A 20,705-nucleotide genomic window follows, 5' to 3' on the forward strand; every position below is an offset into this window, starting at 1 on the left:
AATGGCAGGGTGTCAACTTTATTGGAGGGGGGCCCTACAACTTAGTTGCCCTGGGGCCCCAACAAACATCCATGCGGCCCTGCCCTGCAATGCGGCCCTGCCTCTTTGTAACACAAAGGATAACGTGCAACTTTATTTTGGTGCTGCATAAAGCATACCTAAAGATAGCTGTGCAACATATGAAAGCAGGTATTTTTACACTAGTACTGGCCAGTAATTCGAGGAAATTTATCAGTCTTCAAAAACATATTATTTGTAATATTGAGAATACAAAGATTCTGTTTTTCGCATTTGAGCATGAGAGCAGTGTCGTTAGGAGCTTCAGTTATTCAAATTTTTATTAACTGGATCAACCCATTAAGCCAAGTTTTCCAAGAGGCTGAGACAGGGTTTAAATTTTGAGTGATATAGAATGAGGCTCCATTGCATTGTGAGTCCTTGTCCTAATGAAATTACATTTCCATCATCTTTTTCCACTGTCAGAGAATAATTGCATCGCAGTCATAGTAATAGCTGTGGCTCCTTTCACCTACACCTGCCAGCTTCTCAGTCATTTCCACCGTCCCTGTTATCCAAGAAACATACTGTCTTTAAAGTAACATTCTGCTGAGAGAGAAAAACGGGACCAGAAAAAATACAAAACAGAACCGAACCTGATTATCCATATTATACGCCTCATCGTAAGCTGTTCTCCACCGATGAATTTCAGGTTTACCATAAACATCTAAAGGAACCTCAGATTTTTTGCGGCAAGTAACTTCGTCAGTGCTGATCAGACTCTTCTGCTGGGACTCGAAATGTACAGTTCTACCTGCAATACTTTACACATGCACAAAACACACCAATACTTTGTTACTTTTACTATAAATCACCATGACAATAATAAAAATGTGGGTCGGTAGCGTAGAAAAAGAACAGACATTTTTAAGCAACATATAGGTATTTACATTATAAACACACACACACATACAATACACCAGGAGTGACTCAAAACCAATGCCTGGGAGCCAAATGCGGCCCACAACCTGTTGCAATCTGTCCTTGCTGACGTTTGGACATTGGAGTGGCCTGCCCATCAGTAAGTGAGGACTTAGCAGGAGTTACTACTAGGGCCGAAAGGGGACAGCCTGGCAGTGATGTGGGTGACAGACCCGCAGCCTGTTATTGCAGAGCCGTGCACAAGACTGTCAGCTTTACAGCCAAACTTGGATATCAGCACAGCGCCATAGCAGGTGTTTGTCCCCAAACAGGCCTGCTGAGAGCCGTGGCGGGCCCGGGTAATAGGGGGCATGGCCTAATCACGGGAGGCGTTTCCACGCCCCCTTCCTGGCAAAAAAAATAAAACAACTGTGCAGAGCCGTGAAGTGGTGCTGCGCGCTGGGGAGGGGGGCGCTCTGAGCCCCCTCAGCCCAGCGCAAAGCCAGGGGGGCGTGATCAGTGTGATCGCTCCCCCCCACAGGCATAGGAGACTGCTGTGGCTGCTGCCAGCAGCCACGAGCAGTCTCCACTGCAGCTCAACACATGCCGTGTGCTGGGCTGCTGTGAGGGGGGGCGGCATCGGATCCGATGCCCCTGCAGGGCCCCTCAGGAAGCTCGGGCCCGGGTAATCTGTACCCGCTCCCCCCCCCTCTCGGCGCCCCTGTCCCCACATTCAACTCTCCTATCCATACTTCCAACTCTCCTGTCCGTAATGTCCATTCTTCTCTACCTGCCAGTGCCATAACTAGCTGGCCTTGTGCTCTGTGCTGACACCTCCTGACGGGCAGATGTCATGACATCACGCCGAGGGGGTGAGGCCGCCAGCACCAGGAAGTACAGCACTGCCCAGAGCTTCCTGAGGACGCTCCGGAAGGCTGTACAGGGTAGCAAGGCAGCAACGATCCAGGCTACAGGGTGCCATTGCAGGCACCCTGCTAGCCAGAAGGGCCATAGAACAGCGATGGTGGCACCATCAGAGCCCTGCACTCTACGGCGACACTGCTCGCACACCCCCAGTTACGGTAGAGCTGCCAACTCTCCTATCCATTCTACCTAGTATGAGATATCTGAGCTAAAGGGAGGTAAAAACAGGTCGGCGCAGAATGTGCGTGGTGACGTCATAGGTGGGTAGTGCGCCATGGTCATGTCATCATGCCCCCTCCCATATACTATGCCGAGACTACAGGCATTGCAAAGAAAGCAGGGGTGGGGCTACGGTGATGCAATTCAGCGCAAATCGCGCCATCGCCCCCTTCCAGTAAGGGGGGGGGGTTGTGCAGGGTGTGGCGGCCACCCCCTGTGGGGGTGCGGGAGCGCCGCCCCATTTTTGGGAGCCTCCCAGCCATTGCGAGAGAGTTGGCACGTGTGGTTAAAACTGGTCACTTCTTTTCAACTGGGGGCATTACACTATGACATAATATGAACTTGGGACACTGGGCCTGATTCAGAGACGGACGCTCTGAACGAGCGCTCGCTCTGAATCAGGGCATTTTTTGTTTTTTTTGGAGCTGCCTCCTGGCCGCTCGCTTAGCTGTAGATGACCACCCACAGCTATAGCGAGCGGCCAGGTTGATGGTCGCGATGGTCAAGACCATCGCGACCATCGGGCTTGCGACGGGACCCTTGTGGTAGGGTCTCGTGGCCGCAAGCCCCAGACAGCTTCTGGCTCTAATAGAGCCAGAAGCTCTCCCACTGACATCACTGGTGATGTCAGTGGGGCCGCCCACAAACGGCAGGCGTTCGCTTGGGAACGCCTCCGTTTGTGAAGCCACCCCCTGTCCACGCCTACCAAACAGGGCGAGCTGTCAATCACCATCGATAGCTCACCCCCTCTGGTGCAAGACCCGGAGCGACGGAGCACCCGTTGCTAGCCGGGTCTCGCGCATGCGCACGACGGAGCCGGCTCCGTCATGCGCATGCCCAGTGGGCAAACATCGACCCGGTTGCGAGCGCTCAGCGCTCGCGACCGGGTCTGAATCAGGCCCACAATCTTGAATCTAATTGTTTTAGTGCTGAAAATCTCTTCCTTGCGAAGAACATTTTTTGGCCCTACATTCAAAGTAATTTTTTTTTTTTTTTTTAAATGGCACTCTTCAAAGTAAAGTTTGGACACCTCTGATATATATATATATATATATACACACACACAAACCATACGTTATAGAGAAAGTGTAAAGTAAAGATAAAAATGCGTATACAACATGTAAGAGGGATTATAAATAAATGTTGGTTATACCTTTGCGCTGTATTATGAGTTTGTTTCCGTAATATGCCCCTTTCTATGTCCATGCTTGGGATGTGAACAGTAACGGTGCCAATAACCAAAACAGAATACAGCTGGTTTACGGTTTTGGATCCGATCTAATTATATGAAATGAAAAATGTAAATTATAAAGGTTAAGGCGCGTATCCACTACACGATATAAATGAATATCGTTCATCGTCCGCAATATCGTTCAGTGGATATGCTGGCAACGACCAGCGTTGCGCGCTCCCGCTGGTCGTTGTTGGCATCTGTCATCGCCCGAACCTACTGTCCAACCTGACGTTATCATCAGGTTGTGCGTGTTCGGGGATGAGGGAGGGTGCCGGCACTGAACGACATATCATTCAGTGTGGGCACCATGGGCCTGATTCAGACCTGCTTGAAAGCGGGTCGATGTTGGGGCATTGCGCACGTACGGCATGTGCAATGCGAGTGCGCAAGCCCCGGAACGAGTGAGAAATTCACTTACTCTGGGGCTCGCTACAAACGGGGCGGCTGTCGATGTTGATTGACAGCTCACCCTGTTTTGTAGGCGGGGTGGCTGGTCAAACGGAGGCGTTCCTGAAGGAACGCCTGCCGTTTGAGGGCGGCCCTACTGACATCACGAGTGATGTCAGTAGTGAGCTTCGGACTCTATTAGAGGTTTAAAAAAACAAGCGTCCGTCCTGATTCAGAGCGAGCGCTCGCTTTTGCGAGCGGCTCTGAATCAGGCCCAATATCCACTGCACAGTATAATGAACGATTGAACGATAACAATGTAATTATCATTCATTAATCGTATAGTGGATATGCCCAATAACATTGATACAGCACTTTTTATTGTACTCTCCCCCTACCCACATACATTTGTAATCTGACGATTCTGTTTATTTTCTTGTCACAATTATCGAGACTGTCTGAAGAGAAATAACAAAAGATTAAATATAAAGGTCATATCGCAGAATAAAAATGGCTATAAATACACGTGTCAGAGATTATGTCTTACTTGTGAGCTCCGCTGGCTGGAAATAAGTCGGCTCTATGTTCTATGAGTAGTTTGTTGTGTCTGTCACCTGGATACAACACATGAAGGTTGCCAGGACTGGAACAAGGAGTCGCTGTATTTGAGAATGGGATAGAATAAAAGCTGTAATGCTCTCTGTAGAAGGCGGATCACAGACCGCACTATAATTAGAACCTTTGAAATTACTATTTTTAGACAGAAAACATAATTAAATTATTTAAATGAAAAGAATATTCTGTGGCATGTGTTAATATTTAATTTCATGGGTTTGTCTCAGTTCTCCAAACCTTGATGACTTATTTTTAGCAATTTGGTGGAGACTTAAACGTGTTTACTATATTGAAACTGTGGTGCTGATGCATTGTTGGTGGCAAAATGGGCGTAATTTACGTTAAAATAAACGCATGCAAAATAGAGTATTTACTCCTATATGCTGAAACTGTGCACATCTTAAATTATGTATGTCTCTATATTGGCAGTATATGTGCCCAATATTTGCCATTTGTCACATTTGTACGGCCATTTATTTTGCTTGTCAAATGCGCATTCGCTGTTAGGATTCAATAAAACTTTAAAAACCCTCTGGAGCATAAAACACTCTCCATCTGGGAAAATATTTGCTAAGACAAACATAAAAAAGCATAATATACAGCACTGTGCAAAAGTTTTAGGCAGGTGAGGAAAAAATGCTGAAAAGTATGAATGCTTTCAAAAATAGAAGTGTTAATAGTTTATTTTTATTAATTAACAAAATGCAAGGGGGTCATTGTCCTGCTGCAGAATAAGTTTGGAGCCAATCGAACGTCTCCCTGAGGGTATTGCATGATGAATCAGTACCTGCCTGTATTTCTCAGCATTGAGGACACCATTAATCCTGAACAAATCCCCATTTGCAGCCCCAAACATACAAGGAACCTCCACCATGCTTCACTGTTGCCTGCAGACACTCATTATTGTACCGCCCTCCAGCCCTTACTGCAACGTGCGCCTTCTACGCACGAGGAGTCCTGTACAAAATGTTGGGAGGTATGTGATATGCACACAGCGTGAGCTGCTGGCAGCAGGTCGTGACTAATTGATTCTGCCCCTAAATCTTGTATCAACTTTAGGGCATACTTGCCAACTATTTAATATTCCTCCCTGGGAGAAGCCCAGAGAGATGAAGCAGGTAGGCAGAGTTGGGGGCGGGGCTGTCTGGATCGTGTTGTTAAGCCCCGCCCCCTTGTGGAAATTGCGCTGTTAAGCCCCGCCAACTCTCGCTGGAAATCACCACTATTATGCATATTTAAACTAGGGGGCGGGGTTAATTAGGCCCCACACCCAACACTCAGAACTGCCGATTCCCGGTAATATTCTTCCCATTCAGGAAGTGGTGTCTGCAGCTTAGCTAATGTGCGCGTGCACAAAGCTCTAAATACTTCTGCACATGCACACACTAAAACCATTACTTGTTATGCCATCGAAAGGTTGTGATATGATGGCTATATGATTTAGGGGCCCATTTATCAATTATCATATACTCAATGCGATCTGAGCGCGATATTAGCACTCATGATGCATTGCAGTATGCGATAATAGTGCCTGAATGTATTAAATAGCACATGCAGGGACAGAGACTTCCAAAGGAGCCCGTCCCTGCAATATGCTCGGAGTGAAGTAACCGTTTCAGTGTTCTCTTCACTCCTCTATTGGGACCTCTGTGCATGCGCATTCTACTGACCACGCATGCGCGGCGGCCATTACCAGGGAGGGTTCAGGAAGAACTAGGGATGGACATTGGAAGACCGGCATCAAATGGTTGGTGGGCTTCTGACATTAAATCATGCGATGCGATGGCAGCTAGCCATCGCAACAATTCGATAGTATAACCATCGCAATGGTTATGATACCGTCCGAAAAGGGGCGGAGCCTTGTGGCACCCCACAGCCACATCACTGTGGGGGCGTGCTCAGCACTCTCCAAGATGCTGGGCTGCCCCCAGGCTCTCCCTACACTGAGAATAGATGCCGTGCGTAGGGATGGCCATCGGTGGGGTGTTCATTGATGGGTTAATCGGTGGTTACTATCGATTGCACACAAACCATCTATGGTGAACCATCGATGGTTTGCACCCCTGAATGGTGGGCCGCGGGCCAATCAGAAAACAGGGGCAAGGCTTAGCAGCGCCGGGGGCGGGGCTAAGCTCCATCCCGTCAAGGGAAAAAAAAACATTGACTTCCACTCGTTCATCGATGGCTATGAACCATTGGCTCTTAGCCATCGATGGTAAAAATATTCAACACCAGCCATAAACCATCGATTTTGAATAATCGATGGTCGATATCCATCCCTATTCTTCTGCTGTTCATCCACTGCTCTGCTATGCAGAGAAGCGGTGTGCACTATCTTCCGCCCTTCCCCTGTCACAGCCAGTTATCAGATGGGCATCGGAAAATTTCATCCGATGGCTGGCAACCATCGAATTCCCGGAATTCGATGGAAAAAGTGCTTCCATCGAATCGGAAACATCGATTGTTGCTAACCATCAGCTTCCGATGTTATCCCTAGGAGGTTGATAGGATCCCACCCTCACCTGGTAAATTTTGCAAAGTGTAGCCCCATAGGCTACAGCAGCACAATGCCGTCTTCAGATGGTGTAAGCTACTGGGGCCAAACCTTGGTAAATCTGACAGCTTCATATAATAAGGGGAATGGGGGAAAAAGGGGAAAATAGATCCCGCACAGGAAAAATTATAATATATAAAGTATTATGACCAACTGTAAATTATTCTTGGTATATATATATATCCATATCAACAATGAAATGTTGGTGGTGCTCCCTGGAATAAATGTAGTGTTATAGCTCAAAAAATATTTTTGCAACGGCAAAAAAAGAAAATAATCCTTTTTGGGGCACTCTTATGTGACTAGTGACACTACTCACATAAGAGTGCCCCAAAAAGGATTTTTTTCTTTTTTTGCCTTTGCAAAAATATTTTTTGAAATCTTGCAGCTTCCCAACCACTGTAGAAACCTATGGGGGTTGTGGCTGCTGTCGGAATTGGAAATGTTAATCATAAATAGACTCTTTGATGTCGGAATCCTGACAAGTTGACGACTCTCTCTCTTTAATGTAAACATAAACACTCACTCAGCCTACAGGTGACTATGGAAACGCCCATATTTCACTACTAGCCAATCAGTTGCCGGGTGTCGTTCCCACCTCGATCTCTGATTGGGGGAACGCGTGACGTAACGCCAGAGCTGCTGTAAAGGCGAATTTTGCGCATGCGCAGAGAGCTGACAGGGGTTGGCGCGCTTGGGACTCTCAGTGCAGGCTCAGGCAGGTCTCTCCAGCAGTCGCTATGCCGAAACGCTCGTACCCGTTCGAGAGCCTGGCCCCGCCGCAACTAAAGACTCACATCACCCAGAAGGAGCTGAGCCAGGGCGTGTGCGGCGAGCACTTCAAGCGGGAGATCTTTGGTGAGAGAGCGGTCTAGATGCAGCCATACTAGCTCTCTGCTAGGCCAGAGCATGCTGGAACTTGTAGTTCCTCAAGGTGGTCTTCTATTCTATAGTGTTGGGGACCGTACGCTTCTGTGGAACTACACATCTTAGCATGCCTTGTCGGGTTTTACATGCCCTCTCAGCAAAGCTGTGGCAAGGCATGCTGGGATGTGTAGTTCCGCAGCAGCTGGAGGGCCGCAGGTTTTTGGAGTGCATGTCCCAGAATGACCGCCTATCTTTGTTTAGCTATGCTGGGACCTGTAGTTCCATAAGTGCTGGAAGCAGCCTGTGGATTTCAGCTTCATTTCTAGCTTGGTGCTTGTTATAGGGACAGTGACTGAACTTTTCCCACTTCTCTTCCAGGAGCAGAACTTGAGCTGGGTGCTGTAATGGAAATGCATGTATAATACCCTCCTGTTAAATGGCGGCATGCACCTAGGGGCGAGGAGCATGGTCATGCTGCGTTCAGGGGTTTTATGGCTCTGAAATGAGGGGTCTTTACTTTAATTGCCAAAGTCTGGCAGGTCATGATGTGACTTGTAGTTCCACAACAGCTGGAGGCCTGGCGATGCCTGTTGCCTATGAAGCAGAGGCTGGTTACATGTTTTGCATCGGATTATATAATGTAGTCTATAGTGGGTACTTGTGAATGTGTATAAATAAGAATACAGTAGAAGCTGTGGGTTAAATAGTTACAAAGCTGCTTTGGAGTTTCTTGCAACTTGGCTGATTTAGTCATTTATTCACAGAACTTGGGATTTGTGGCTTTATTTAACTGGATGCGTTCGGCATCCCGGCAGTCGGGATGCAGCTTTACATTGCCGGTACCGGAATACTGACGTCGGTCTGAATCCCAGTGCCAGCATTGTGACTGCCAGGATGCTGTAGGTAAGTAGTGGGGTTTTAGGGGGAGGGTTAGGCACTAGAGGGGGAGGTTAGGGTAGGGCACCAAAGAGGGAGTATTAGGAGAGAGGGAGGGTTAGCATACTGACCAATAAGTGTCGGGATCCTGACTGTCAGTATTTCATACTTGTGTAGTATCAGCAACTTCTATTGCAATTGACGTATTTAACACTGAGGGTGATTTGTAGGGGTGTGTGTTTTTTTTGTTTGTTTTTTCTCTAAGGTGCCCTAATTAATGGGTGTCCCGTGTTGAAATTCAACTTGTTTTTGGGCCCATTGCACTTGTCATGCCTAATTAGACATGATTTGGCCATGTGAAATGATCAAAACCTCTAAAGCCCTGCTTAGGGTGTTCAAACTACTGTTTGAGTGCCCCAAATGAGGATCTATTGTACATTTCTGCTCTCCTCCACAGGCAATTGTATCATCTCCTTATTGCATAATATTTTGGAACCAGAATTCTGCTCATGTAGGTATTCTGTCGTATCGCCCTAGTGATCAGTAATTGAATGGTTTGATTCATGCCACTGTATATTGCACCATCACTTATCATTGATACTTGGCTCTCACATTTTGACTCAAACTTAAAAATTGTCACCTTTACTTCTGATCAGGGCTGCAATAGAAAATTATGAAGGGGGGACAAATTTGAATTGAATAAAGGAGGGGCAGGTGGATAATGTGCATAAACTGAATAACATTTTTTATTTTTTTTTTCCACTCAAGTTATTTGAAATTTAAACAAATCATATAAAACACATAAATATACCAGTACAGTTGCAAATCATCCAGCTGGATGGCATTGCATAATAAATTGAACCGGGTGACTCCGGGTACTTCAGTTAGTTGTTAGGATAAACTAAGGACACTCGCATTCTTTTATTTGTTTTACTTTTGGCTATTTAAATCCTGTAACATACTTTTAATCTTATTGCTGTACAATTGTTAAGTTACCGAGGGAAGACATGCAAGACACTAATGTTACTTATTGTCTGTGATGCTAATATATTCATCATATTTTTTTTATTTTTTTTATTTTTTTATAGCAAGAACAAAAAAACTTCTGTTCAGTGGTGCGAAAGCCATTATGGGGAGTCAGGCGCACCAAAATAAGAATAATCCAGAAGGAGATAATCCTGTGCATGAATTACTGACTGGACAGACCACTATTGGACAAGATGGAAAGCTGCACAGAGCCCCTCAGACATGTAAGGATCACTGGAACTTCTGAGTGTTGGGCACAATGTTGTGTGACTGCTGCTATATTAATTGCCTAAAATGGCATGTTGCCGGTCTTTGACCCCATGGTAACGTGACTGATTGGGGTGCTTGTGCCTCTGGTATTTGCTGTATGTGAACACACATGATTGGGTTAGGCTTGCTATACTTCACTACATACATCTATGTATTCAGGAGGACTCAGCACCACTGAAAGCAGTTTGTGGTCCTGCCAGCACCTAGGAACTCTATACAAGTACATGAGTTTAACCAGACTTGCTGTGATTCACACTTTCGGGATGATGACAGACCACCCCCTCCCCTCAGTCCTATACTGAGTTTTGTAATGTACTTGACTGACTTGAGGATATGTCCTGGAAACCCAAAAGCTGCACAATTCCCTAGTGCTTTTCTTCCAGGATAGTTCTATATGGTACATATAGAGAAGACTTTCCTTTTACTGGTAATTGGGGATACCACTACTGCACAGCTGTACATCTCTCCTAATTTTTAGACCATGTCTAAATGCACACTGTATTTGGTTTTGTGTAGAATTGTTTGTCGCTGGGCCTCCTGGTTATGGAGAAACACTCACCGTGCCACAGACTTTTATCCAGGCACTTTTACACTGCGCAATAAGATGCATCTGTCCAGCTGACAACTGCAGCATATGCTACACACCTAATCTGCTAGTGACGTATTTAACATTGCATTGAAGTGCTAAGTGTGCACTGAATCACGACAACCAATTGGCCATTAGCTTTTATCTGTCTAATGCAGTACTAGCCATAAAATGCCTGATTAGAGCAAATTTTGGCCAGAAATTGTTTGCAAATGAGTCCTATGGTCTCTTAGGTTATATTTCCCAACGTTGCCCTTTGTCCTGGGTAGGTTATTGAATGATTAGGACCGCTTTCCTTAACCAGTGGTTCTTATCCCTAGTCCCCAAATACTACCAGCAGGTCCTGTGTTTTTTTTTGTTTGTTTTTTTTTTGTAGATTTCTTAAATCCTGCACAGGTGAGTTAATCTATTCTGCTGGGTCAGTAATTATCTAGTTTGCTTCCATAGACTGAAATCCTTAACACATGACCTGTTGGTCACACTTGAGGGTTGAGAACCACACTGCCTTACATGAGCAGCCTTTAGGCTCACACTGACAGCCATGCTTCCACCGATGTCTTACTACAGTGTTATGTGATTGGCTGTCATGTTTTGTATGGCTGACCGGACACAAAGTATTCTGCCTTGGTGCTATTGGACTGCAAAACCTAAAATGTGCTGTACTTATTTAGGACCTCTTCACACGTTCAGATACACACAAAGCTTCCTGAATTTAGTGTGTGTGTGTGTGTGTTTTTCTAACACCCTAACTTGGTTCGCTTACTGATACAGCCTGTATTAAATGTCTACCTCTTTAGTTTTATCCATTGGGAGAGATGTAAGACGCTCAGAAGCGGCATCGGTGCGCTTATACCACTTCTACCCGATGTATGATCAGGGGTTTGGCGGTAAATGACAGGGGCACTATGCACCCCTGTCATTATCGGCGCTGCTATCTACAAGATAGCAGCGCCGATAGCCTGGGCCATGTATGAATGGTCGTATCGCCTGACTCTTCCGCCCGCTGTCGCTATCAACAGCGACAGCCTGGCGTTGCCCTATACCCGCAGAAGGGACAGCGCTGCGGCGGCTGCTGGCTCCAAGGAGGCACGCAGGGATCTCGCGATTCTTGCGAGATCCCGCACATGCTCAGTGGAGCCGGCTGGGACTGAGACACAGCGCATCAGCACTAGGCTGATGCGCTGCAGTCTTGAGCGGGTAGCGCTGGAGGGGGGGGGGTTAACGCTCCCCCTCTCTGGCCGATGAGATGTTCATACATCTCATCAGTAGTGCTTCCTGCTTCGCCAAGGAGAAGCGTTATAGCGGCATGTTAAGTGCCGCTATAATAAATTACCCCGTTCCAAAAAAAAAAAAAAACCTCCAAAAAAAACTCAAGGAATACCTGTCAGCCAGTTGGCTCTTGAGTAGAGGCTGTAGACAAACAAACCTCTAGGGTAGTGTTTCCCAAACTCTGCCTTCAAGGCGCCCTCTAGGTCCAAGTTTCAAGGATATCTATAATTGAGCACAGGTTTGCTTAATTAGTGCCTCGGTCAATTTGATTTGACCATCTGTGCTAAAGTTTGGCTATCCTTAAAACCTGGACTGTTGGGGTGCCTTAAGGGCAGTTTGGGAGCCACTGCTTTAGTTTTATAAAGCTATATGTTTTATTCTGCAGCTTGTGAATGAAAATGTTGTTGTTAGAGTTTTTATTTTGGGACTGCACAGATGTCTTTTCTTTAAGCAGCACTGCCTGTGGGAGGATCAAAAGCTTGCTCTTCATGTGTCCGATCGGTTGGCGACAAGGAAGCGTGCAAGCACTGTGAGCGGTACATCTGCAGACATTGTAGCACGTCCTGCAGTTGCTGCTCCGCTGTATCTTGCTCCTACTGCACTGTTGTCGTGTGAGTATCTGACTATAGAACCCTTGCCATGTGCTCTGTGTGGATATAGAAATTGAAGAGTCCTGTAAGCATCCCCCCAGTAGAGTAGAAAAGTGGCAGAAGTAAGTTCACTGGAAACTCCATATTTTCCATGTGTAGCAGTCCTAGCTCCTTATTTGTACTAATGGCTGCTGCAGGAGACCCAATGCATAGGGATGACCTCGTAAGTGCTTCTGTCTGGCCAGTCATGAATTTGTACCAGTGCTGCTAAATTGTTACACCAATTATCCAGCTTGAAATCCTGCTTCTGAGACCTAGAACGGTCCTTTCCCACACCCTCATTGAAGGTTGCATGATGTGAAATGTGCCAGGTTACGTACAGGAAAGGCATTGTGGCGTGAAGAATTGGTCATCGTGGCCAATAAAGTAACTGAAGAATGGCTGCCCAAGGTGCCAACAAAAAAAAAATATTTGTATTAACCCCCTTCCCCAAATAAACAGATAATGGTTACTTTAATTTTTCTGTTGACTCCTTGTCATTCAATTTGCAAACTCCCATTGACAGTCTGTTGGCAGAACATTCAGAGTGTAGCACCTATCCAGTGATGACCAAGTGCTATGAACAGGGTGCTGTCCACTGACCATGCATGAGCCAGTGGTGCCTGTCTGATACCATGTGACTTCAGCAAGCTCTGTCACTGGTTGCAGTGTCTGCAGCTGTCGCCTGACATGGAGCTTATTTTGAGTTGTATGTTACTTACCAAATGACGTGTAATGCCTGGAGGTAAACACGCTGTGAAACTGCTGTAGAATGAATGAATATTGAGTGATTAAGACCAGTTATTATTTCCCATAGCACATGGTTGTGGCATTTGTTTCATGTGGAGGGTGCAGTACACGGGTGATCTTGTATGCATTGAGTGGAGGCAAACCCCAGTAGTATTCTGTCAGCAGTGACTGTGCAGTAGCAAACTTCTCATTTCTCTGGAAAGCTTTAGTGGGCTGTTGTGCTCCTAGCTCTTTATAAGCTGTATAGCGTTTGTCACCACATGTCATTAAAGTAAGCAACCGAGCACTGGTCTTACATAAATGGATCTAGCTATTGTGTAACTTCTGGCCCAACAGATATGTGTCTTTTGTTTCAGCATTGTATCCACTTTTAACATAAGTTGAAATGGATTTCATGACTTTGCGCAAAGGCTAAACCAAAATGAAATCCATAAACCGGGTATTCAACATGTGGCCCTCCAACTGTTGAACTACAAATCCCAGCATTGCCTGTCAATGTTGCTACTAGGGCATGCTGAAACTGGCTGGGATTTGTAGTTGCACAACAGCTGGAGGGCCACATGTTGATACCCCTGCCATAAAAATTCCTGTTTATACATTGTGCTTCACACTGTACAGACGCTGATGCTGGTCTGTATCTAAAATGTTGTTTCCTTATTTTAGTGACGGTGATCTTGGTGAGCAAGTGTTCTGCACGGCATGTTCTATATATGAAGTGTAAACAAGGAGATTGGTCCTGCACACTGCATGTTGTATGTGTTTTATATTTCTCTGTACAGTTGTAATTTTTTATATCAATATTTTGTATGTATTTTATATCTAAAATTGAGATTTAATAAAGTTTATTAAAAAAAAAACTAACCATGGCCACTAGGTGGCAGTGCTGTCTTACTGATCTGCCTTATCTTGTTATATGAATGGAATTGTAAGTCGTGTTTCTAAATCCCTGGACATTGCTTATGGTCTAAAAATTTAGGTACAGACTTGTACAATCATACTTAATGTCATTTTGATTACACTTGCACTGACTCGGAAGTCCTGTTCAAAGTGCAGATTCTTGCGTACCTACCTGTACAGCCATGTCCAAAGTGTTTGACAATGATACAAGTATTGGTTTTCACAAAGTTTGCTGCTTCAGTGTTTTTAGACCTTTGTCAATGTTACTATGGTATACTGAAGTAGAATTATGAAATGCTTGCAAGTGTCAAAGGCTTTTATTGACAATTACATTAAGTTTATGTAAAGTCAATATTTGCAGTGTTGACCCTTCTTTTTCAAGACCTCTGCAATTCGCCCTGGTATGCTGTCACTCAACTTCTGGGCCACATACTGACTGATGGCCGCCCATTCTTACCTAATCAATGCTTAGCGTTAGTCAGAATTTGTGAGATTTAGTTTGTCCACCCGCCTCTTGAGGATTTGACCACAAGTTCTCAATGGGATTAAGCTCTGGGGAGTTTCCTGGCCATGGAATCAAAATTTCGTTCCCCGAGCCACTTTTCACTTTTTTGCCTTATGGCAAGGTGTTCAATCATGCTGGTAAAGGCATTGTTCGTCACCAAACTGTTCTTGGATGGTTGGGAGGATGTTTTGGTACCATGCCTTATTCATGGCTGAGAAGCAACCCCACACATGAATGGTCTCAGGATGCTCTATCGGACAGAATGGCCAAAATTGCGTGCACACACCTCACTTTTAGTCAGTTTACTGTACCATTGAGTTATGATGAATTAAACTGAACTTCAGGTTTAACCTTTCTTCTGATGTTTGTGGGCACGTACACAAGATATTCCATTAACAGGTGCAAACTGAAAACTCCTGATTCTGTAGGTGTGTACTTAGCTGAACATACTGTAGATGTATGATTTGAAAATTAAGTTTACACCAGTTAAAGCCAGCATCTTTTTTTTATTTTGGAGGCCAACATATTGAATCAGGTTTTGTTGGACATCTGAGTCCTACATACAAATACTACAAACTTATTCAATTGGGTATTGGAATATTGAAAGTCAGTGCTATATGGTACATAAGAGAAAGCTAGCATGTTTGTGTAAATATTCTCTAAATCCAGACTTCAGGTCCGAACAAACTGTGTGCTGGTTTGTTTTCCGGGTGTGCACATTGCTCATTTTGTGGTTGTGGTAAAATACAATACAGAGCACCATGCTGCAACTTGTACATTAACTATCCTATTGTTGGTGCTTGCTACCGATTGAGGGGATCAATACTTGGTCCAGCAAGGCAGTGACCTAGCGCAAATATCACCCAGCGCTCAGCATGTAGGCACAAGTGTGGAGGATTGAACTGCCTGAAGAATCAACTTTTAGGCACTGAGTAGCTGGTTTGGGGTTCCTCCTCCTGGTCCCACCATCTTGGCTGTATCTAATTGGTGGCCCTAGTCTCCTGAGGGTTGGTTATGTTCCCCTCTGCCTCTCATAAGCGTGGGTGGGAATTAACCGGTTTGTATTTTGGGCTGTTTGGAGCTTTGCGCCACACTCCTATGCAATGAATGACCACTAAAACATAGGGCTGTATTGCCTTTTTTTTATTTTTTGTTTTTCTCCATTGGAGAAAATGGATGTTTTTTGCTAAAAAAGGTGAAATTTTTTTAAACTAAAAAGCTGAAAACAACAAAAAAAATAGAAGTTTTCTCCATCCTAGGAGGAAAAAATGCAAAATCCCTATTGTTGGCTAAAAATGTAGAGGTCTTTCGGGACACTACCTCTCCAGGTTTGTGTGTCTTTTTTTTTTTTTTTTTTTGTGAGAAACTTTGTTTTTGCCCTTAATTGAGTACTGCCTATAGTCTGGTACTTTGCAGTAATAGTTTGGTTTTTCTTCGAGTGGAAGTGGCTGTGAAAGCTAAACATGAAAGGCCCTGTTATGGTAGCGGTTCAATTGGCCAAGTTATCTGCTCAGGAAAACCTAATTTGTGTTTGCTTGCACCCCAAAGAGGTGCGTGCTAATACCAAGCAAGGTTTTCCTCCCGTAATTATCTTGTCAGCCGCGCGCTGCAAAAGGCTTATGGCTAATTGAATTGTCTGCTTTAGTTTGATGGATTGTTCCTAGAATGTAAAACTTGTGGTGCAGAAAGTGCATGTGTGAGATGAGGTATAGGTATGTGTATATATAATTTCCAATTCAAGATGCAGCATTATTTGTGTCTGGAATACAGATACAAGTGCAACGAACAGATGTAGCTTTTCCAAGTTATTATGTCCCAAGTTACATTACCTTAGTCAATTAATCAGTAAGACCTCCTTCACAACAAAGACTAGCCATCACTACCCAACTAGCATCTGCCAAATTCCAAAAATCAAACAAAGTCTGGCACCAATGTAAGTCCAACTTGTAGTGTTTTCCCACGCTGTGTGGCTTAGTTTGTGTGATGAATAGTGCACTGAGTTTTCATTTTGTACGTATTGGTCACCAATATAAATTATTACCCTTTATTTATAGGGTGCCACAAGTGGTCCGCAGCGCCATACATACAGCACAGGGTGCACAGAACATTACAATACTCTGTCCTCAGGACCCCACACAGGTCACCGTACAGGTGTATTCATTACTCACTGACTCATTTTAAAAGAGCCACAGGTGGAGCTAATTATTTCACTTGATTCTGTGAGTAGACCTGGAAAACATGCAGTGTTTGGGGTCCTGAAGACCGAGTTTGAGACCTGTGCAATACAGTAACCAAAATATAAATGGCACAAGTAACAGTTAGCAACACAATTCTCCATACGCTATATAGCTGGGCAGCTGAAGGCTGTCATTAAAGTGCTAGAGAAGTGGGCTGTGAGACAGTAGGGAGGAGGACACTGCTCCTAGGAGCTTACAATCTAGGGGAGACAGATCACGTGAGGCATGAGTGTGTAGATGGGGACCTGAGTGCAGGAAGCAGACAAAGTAGAGATGGCTGAGGCAGGAGAGAGAGCAACCTGGTGACCCAGTTTGCTCTCTCTGGGCAACCAGCCACTAAAGTTTTTCCTGTGGATTTCTGCCTTTTTTGTGTTGCAGAGCTCCCTGGTGCATTTTCCCCCCAGTCTGAGTAAGCTGATGGATGTTCTGTGAAACATGTAGCTTTTTATGGCTTTTTATTGTTAAGGTGCGTACACACTAGACGATCTGCTCACGATGTGATACGGTGAGCGATTTCCCTTGATCTCTCCCCGAAACTCCTGGACATGATGTGCAGCAAGATCTATCATGCACCATCTAAAGATTTTTTTTTTTTAAATTGCGCTTATTTATAAAGTTTGTCATTTTATAAAAAAAACATCAAATTTCAACCCAGAAAGAGAAAACCCTCCCTCCTATAAGCCCAATCCCCACAGAAATAAAATAGCTAGCCATTAAAATAATACCATTACATATTCAAAAACAGTATATATATAAAACAGAGCACATTATCAGCACAGAAAAATATCTCAACCTTGCGGTATAAGAGAAAATTTACTACAAACATCTCAGAATAATAAAACATTATTGCACAGTCTCGCCGATCTCCAGCCCCCCACCATCCGAAGCCTCCTCACCTCCGTTAACATAATAAGTTGAAGAAATCCACGGACCCTAAATACATTCATAATTCAGGATAGAGTTATGTTTGGTGTATATAAAGCGTTCATGCCCCACTACTTCATTCATTAACCCAGACCATTCAGCAAAAGTAGGGCCCCTAGCTGCCATCCAAGTACGGGCAATACAAACCTTAGCCATAGTCATTGCATTAATCACATATTTGGCCGTCAATCGATTAACCCTGTTCAAAAGACCCAGTCCAAAAATGCAGATTTTAGGTGACAAAATGGGAATACTACTCTCTGTGTTGGTAACACAGGTGGTGACCCGGGACCAAAACACTCGAACAGCAGGGCACTCCCAGAGGAGATGCCAAAATGAGCACTGGGAAACAGAACACTTAGGACACCTATCCGACACTCCAGATCCAAATCGATTCATCAACAAAGGAGTAAGATACACCCTGTGTAGTAAAAATAACTGTATCTGTTGGAATCTCACTGCAGAAGTGGCGATCACATGACTATTCAACATTAAAGACCATTCATCATCGTCTAATGGACCCAAATCATCCACCCATTTAAGCCTAAGTGATACTAGGGTATCATCGGAATTAGCAGTAAGGAGGTAGGAGTAAAGTCTGGAAATTAATCGCCTACCACTAGTGAACTGGATCAGGAGTAAATTGCGGAGGGCCTGCAGAAAACTGGACAGCTAGAGCGTGTCGGAGCTGTAGGTAACGGAAAAACATAGTATTCGGGACCCCAAATTCAGTTCTAATAGTGTCAAAACTTTTTAATACCCCGTCACTATACAGCTGTCCAATGGAGAGAACCCCCCTCCCAGTCCACAAGAAGCTACTATCTAATAGGGCCAGTTCTCTTAGAGCAGAAGAATGCCACAAAGACAAATCAGGATCAATACCCTCCGCCCCCACAAAAGCACGGGCCTGTTTCCACAGCTTATGAGCCTGCGTAACCAATGGAGCTCCCCCTGTAGGGCATTTCTCATCTAATAATAACTGCAAAGGGGAACATCCTCTAGTAACAGTGTGTACCAATAAGGTAGGTAGATCCTGGCTCTCCCCACCCAAAACCCACCCCTGTAAATGAACCAATTGTGAAGCCAAATAATAGAGGCTGAAATTTGGCAATGCCAGACCACCCAGTGCTCTAGGCCTACATAAAGTTTTAAGTTTAATTCAAGGACGTTTTTCAGCCCAAACTAAAGAGGAGATATAACTATCTATCAATTTAAATATACGTGGAGAAATATAGATAGGGGCCTGCTGAAAAACATATAAAAATTTGGGGAGAACGATCATTTTTACCAAATTAACCCTACCCGTGGCGGTCAAGGGAAGTTTATTCCAAACATGCAGCTTGGATTTCAGGAAATCAATTTGTGGTTGGACATTAAGTGGGACAAAGTCCAACATCGATGACGTTACCCAAATTCCCAGATATTTAAACTTAGTGGTCCACACCAAGGGAATATTTAGCGTACTAACAGGAGTAGAAGGACCATGTAGAGGAAGAATGCAAGATTTGTCCCAATTAATGCACAGTCCAGAAAATCGTCCAAAAGAGTCTACCACCGAGAGAAGGGCAATTAAAGACTCTGATGCATCAGACAAGAATAACAACATGTCATCCGCATAGAGAGCCACCTTGTCGACCCTTTGTCGTATCTGAATTCCCCGTATTCTGGGATCAGTTCTTATAAGACACGCCAAAGGCTCGATGGCTAGGGCAAAGAGAGCTGAGGAAAGAGGGCAGCCCTGTCTAGTACCCCTAGAGAGGTAAAAAGAAGGGGAAACATATCCATTAATACAAACCCGCCCTAAAGGGGAGGAGTATAACAATTTAACACAAGCTATAAATCTAGGTCCCATCCCAATACGAAACAGGATCTCCCAAAGATAGTGCCACTCTACAGAGTCAAAGGCCCTGGCGGCATCCAAAGACACCACCACTGCCCCATCCTCCACAGAATCCGCCAGCTGTAAAATTTAATATAATCTAAGATTTTGTGAGGTAGACTTTCCTGGCATAAAACCAGTCTGGTCAGGATGTACTACCTCACTAATTATCCTATTGAGCCTGAGTGCAAGCATTTTGGCCAATATTTTAATATCCGTAGAGAGGAGGGAAATCGGACGGTAAGAGCCAGGATCAAGGGGATCTTTTCCAATTTTAGGGATCATGACAATAATGGCCTCAGACATAGAACAGGGGAGAGTACCCAGGTCACACAGTTCATTAAAAAGATTAAGTAATCTGGGAAAAAAGAAAAGGGCATGCTTCTTATAAACCTCAATGGGAATCCCATCTACTCCTGGGGCCTTACCTCCCGGAAACGAAGAAACAGCCACCCCGACTTCCTCTACAGTAAATGGGGAGTCTAGAAATGCTCTGCTATCCTGAGAAATGGAGGGGAGGGATATATGTCCCAAATATTCAAGCATCTCGTCTAGGGAATAATGGGCTTGAGAGCTGTAAAGGCTAGCAAAGTATTCATAAAACACCTTCGTGATAGCCGGTGTAGAAGAGTGCAAGTTACCACAGGAGTCACGAATTTGAGCTACAACTGTAACAGGTCAGACTCGATCTAAAGATTTTTGCCGATGTTCAGATCGTGCAGGATAGCAGACAAACTTTGTGTAGATCAGTGAGATCCATGATGCCTGCATCGGTCTGTAAAAAAAAAAATTAAAATAAACACAGATGCATGAGTATGGTTAACCACCCATTTTATGGACTATGTCTGGCACTTTCATATCCTATGAGTGATATGACACTGATGGAGCAGGATGTAGTTGGCATCCCAGTGCACTCCCAGCAGGAGTCTGAATCCTGGTAGCTACGATCCTGACAGTAAGTATTAGACTTTGGAAAGAGGAGGGTTAGGCTGCGGGAAAGGTGAAGAATTAAATGACTTGCCTGTATGCGTTGGGATTCCGGTGCTGAGATTCTGAATGCCAGATTGCGTACATAACCCGAAGTAGGATCCCTAAAGGAAGTACCAAAGTATCCCTGATTCAAGGGTTGTGACCCATTG

General features: G+C 44.7%; 1 protein-coding gene and 1 long non-coding RNA gene across 4 annotated transcripts; one reads left to right on the forward strand and one right to left on the reverse strand.

Moving 5' to 3' along the window:
* Nucleotides 1–230: 230 nt before the first annotated feature.
* LOC148522763 (uncharacterized) lies at nt 231–4,307 on the reverse strand. Of its 2 annotated transcripts, XR_015878507.1 has the most exons (5): nt 4,230–4,307; nt 4,089–4,140; nt 3,215–3,339; nt 654–819; nt 231–565 (listed from the first exon to the last, which is right to left on the reverse strand). It is a non-coding gene; the product is annotated as an uncharacterized LOC148522763 (long non-coding RNA). The 2 variants fall into 2 exon arrangements; XR_015878508.1 differs by lacking the exon at nt 4,089–4,140 and having other exon boundaries at nt 4,230–4,276.
* Nucleotides 4,308–7,506: 3,199 nt separating this feature from the next.
* On the forward strand, nt 7,507–14,249 carry SIVA1 (SIVA1 apoptosis inducing factor). Of its 2 annotated transcripts, none has more exons than XM_088473747.1 (4): nt 7,507–7,709; nt 9,683–9,844; nt 12,197–12,356; nt 13,788–14,249. In XM_088473747.1, the coding sequence occupies exons 1-4, from the start codon at nt 7,592–7,594 to the stop codon at nt 13,843–13,845; spliced, it is 498 nt and encodes a 165-aa protein (XP_088329873.1). In that variant the 5' UTR covers nt 7,507–7,591; the 3' UTR covers nt 13,846–14,249. The 2 variants fall into 2 exon arrangements, with proteins under 2 accessions (XP_088329873.1, XP_088329872.1); XM_088473746.1 differs by having other exon boundaries at nt 7,524–7,709; nt 12,200–12,356.
* Nucleotides 14,250–20,705: the final 6,456 nt, after the last annotated feature.

Source organism: Taudactylus pleione, unplaced genomic scaffold (assembly GCF_031769625.1).
Source record: "Taudactylus pleione unplaced genomic scaffold, aTauple2 ptg000139l, whole genome shotgun sequence".
Taxonomy (NCBI): domain Eukaryota; kingdom Metazoa; phylum Chordata; class Amphibia; order Anura; family Myobatrachidae; genus Taudactylus; species Taudactylus pleione.

What these genes read in the sequence shown, in the direction of transcription:
- SIVA1 (XM_088473747.1), top strand. Translation starts at nt 7,592, where the DNA reads ATGCCGAAACGCTCGTACCCGTTCGAGAGCCTGGCCCCGCCGCAACTA. An exon ending in GCACAGAGCCCCTCAGACAT is followed by an intron (nt 9,845 to 12,196) that starts GTAAGGATCACT and finishes CTTTTCTTTAAG; the next exon opens with CAGCACTGCCTGTGGGAGGA. An exon ending in TCCTACTGCACTGTTGTCGT is followed by an intron (nt 12,357 to 13,787) that starts GTGAGTATCTGA and finishes TCCTTATTTTAG; the next exon opens with TGACGGTGATCTTGGTGAGC.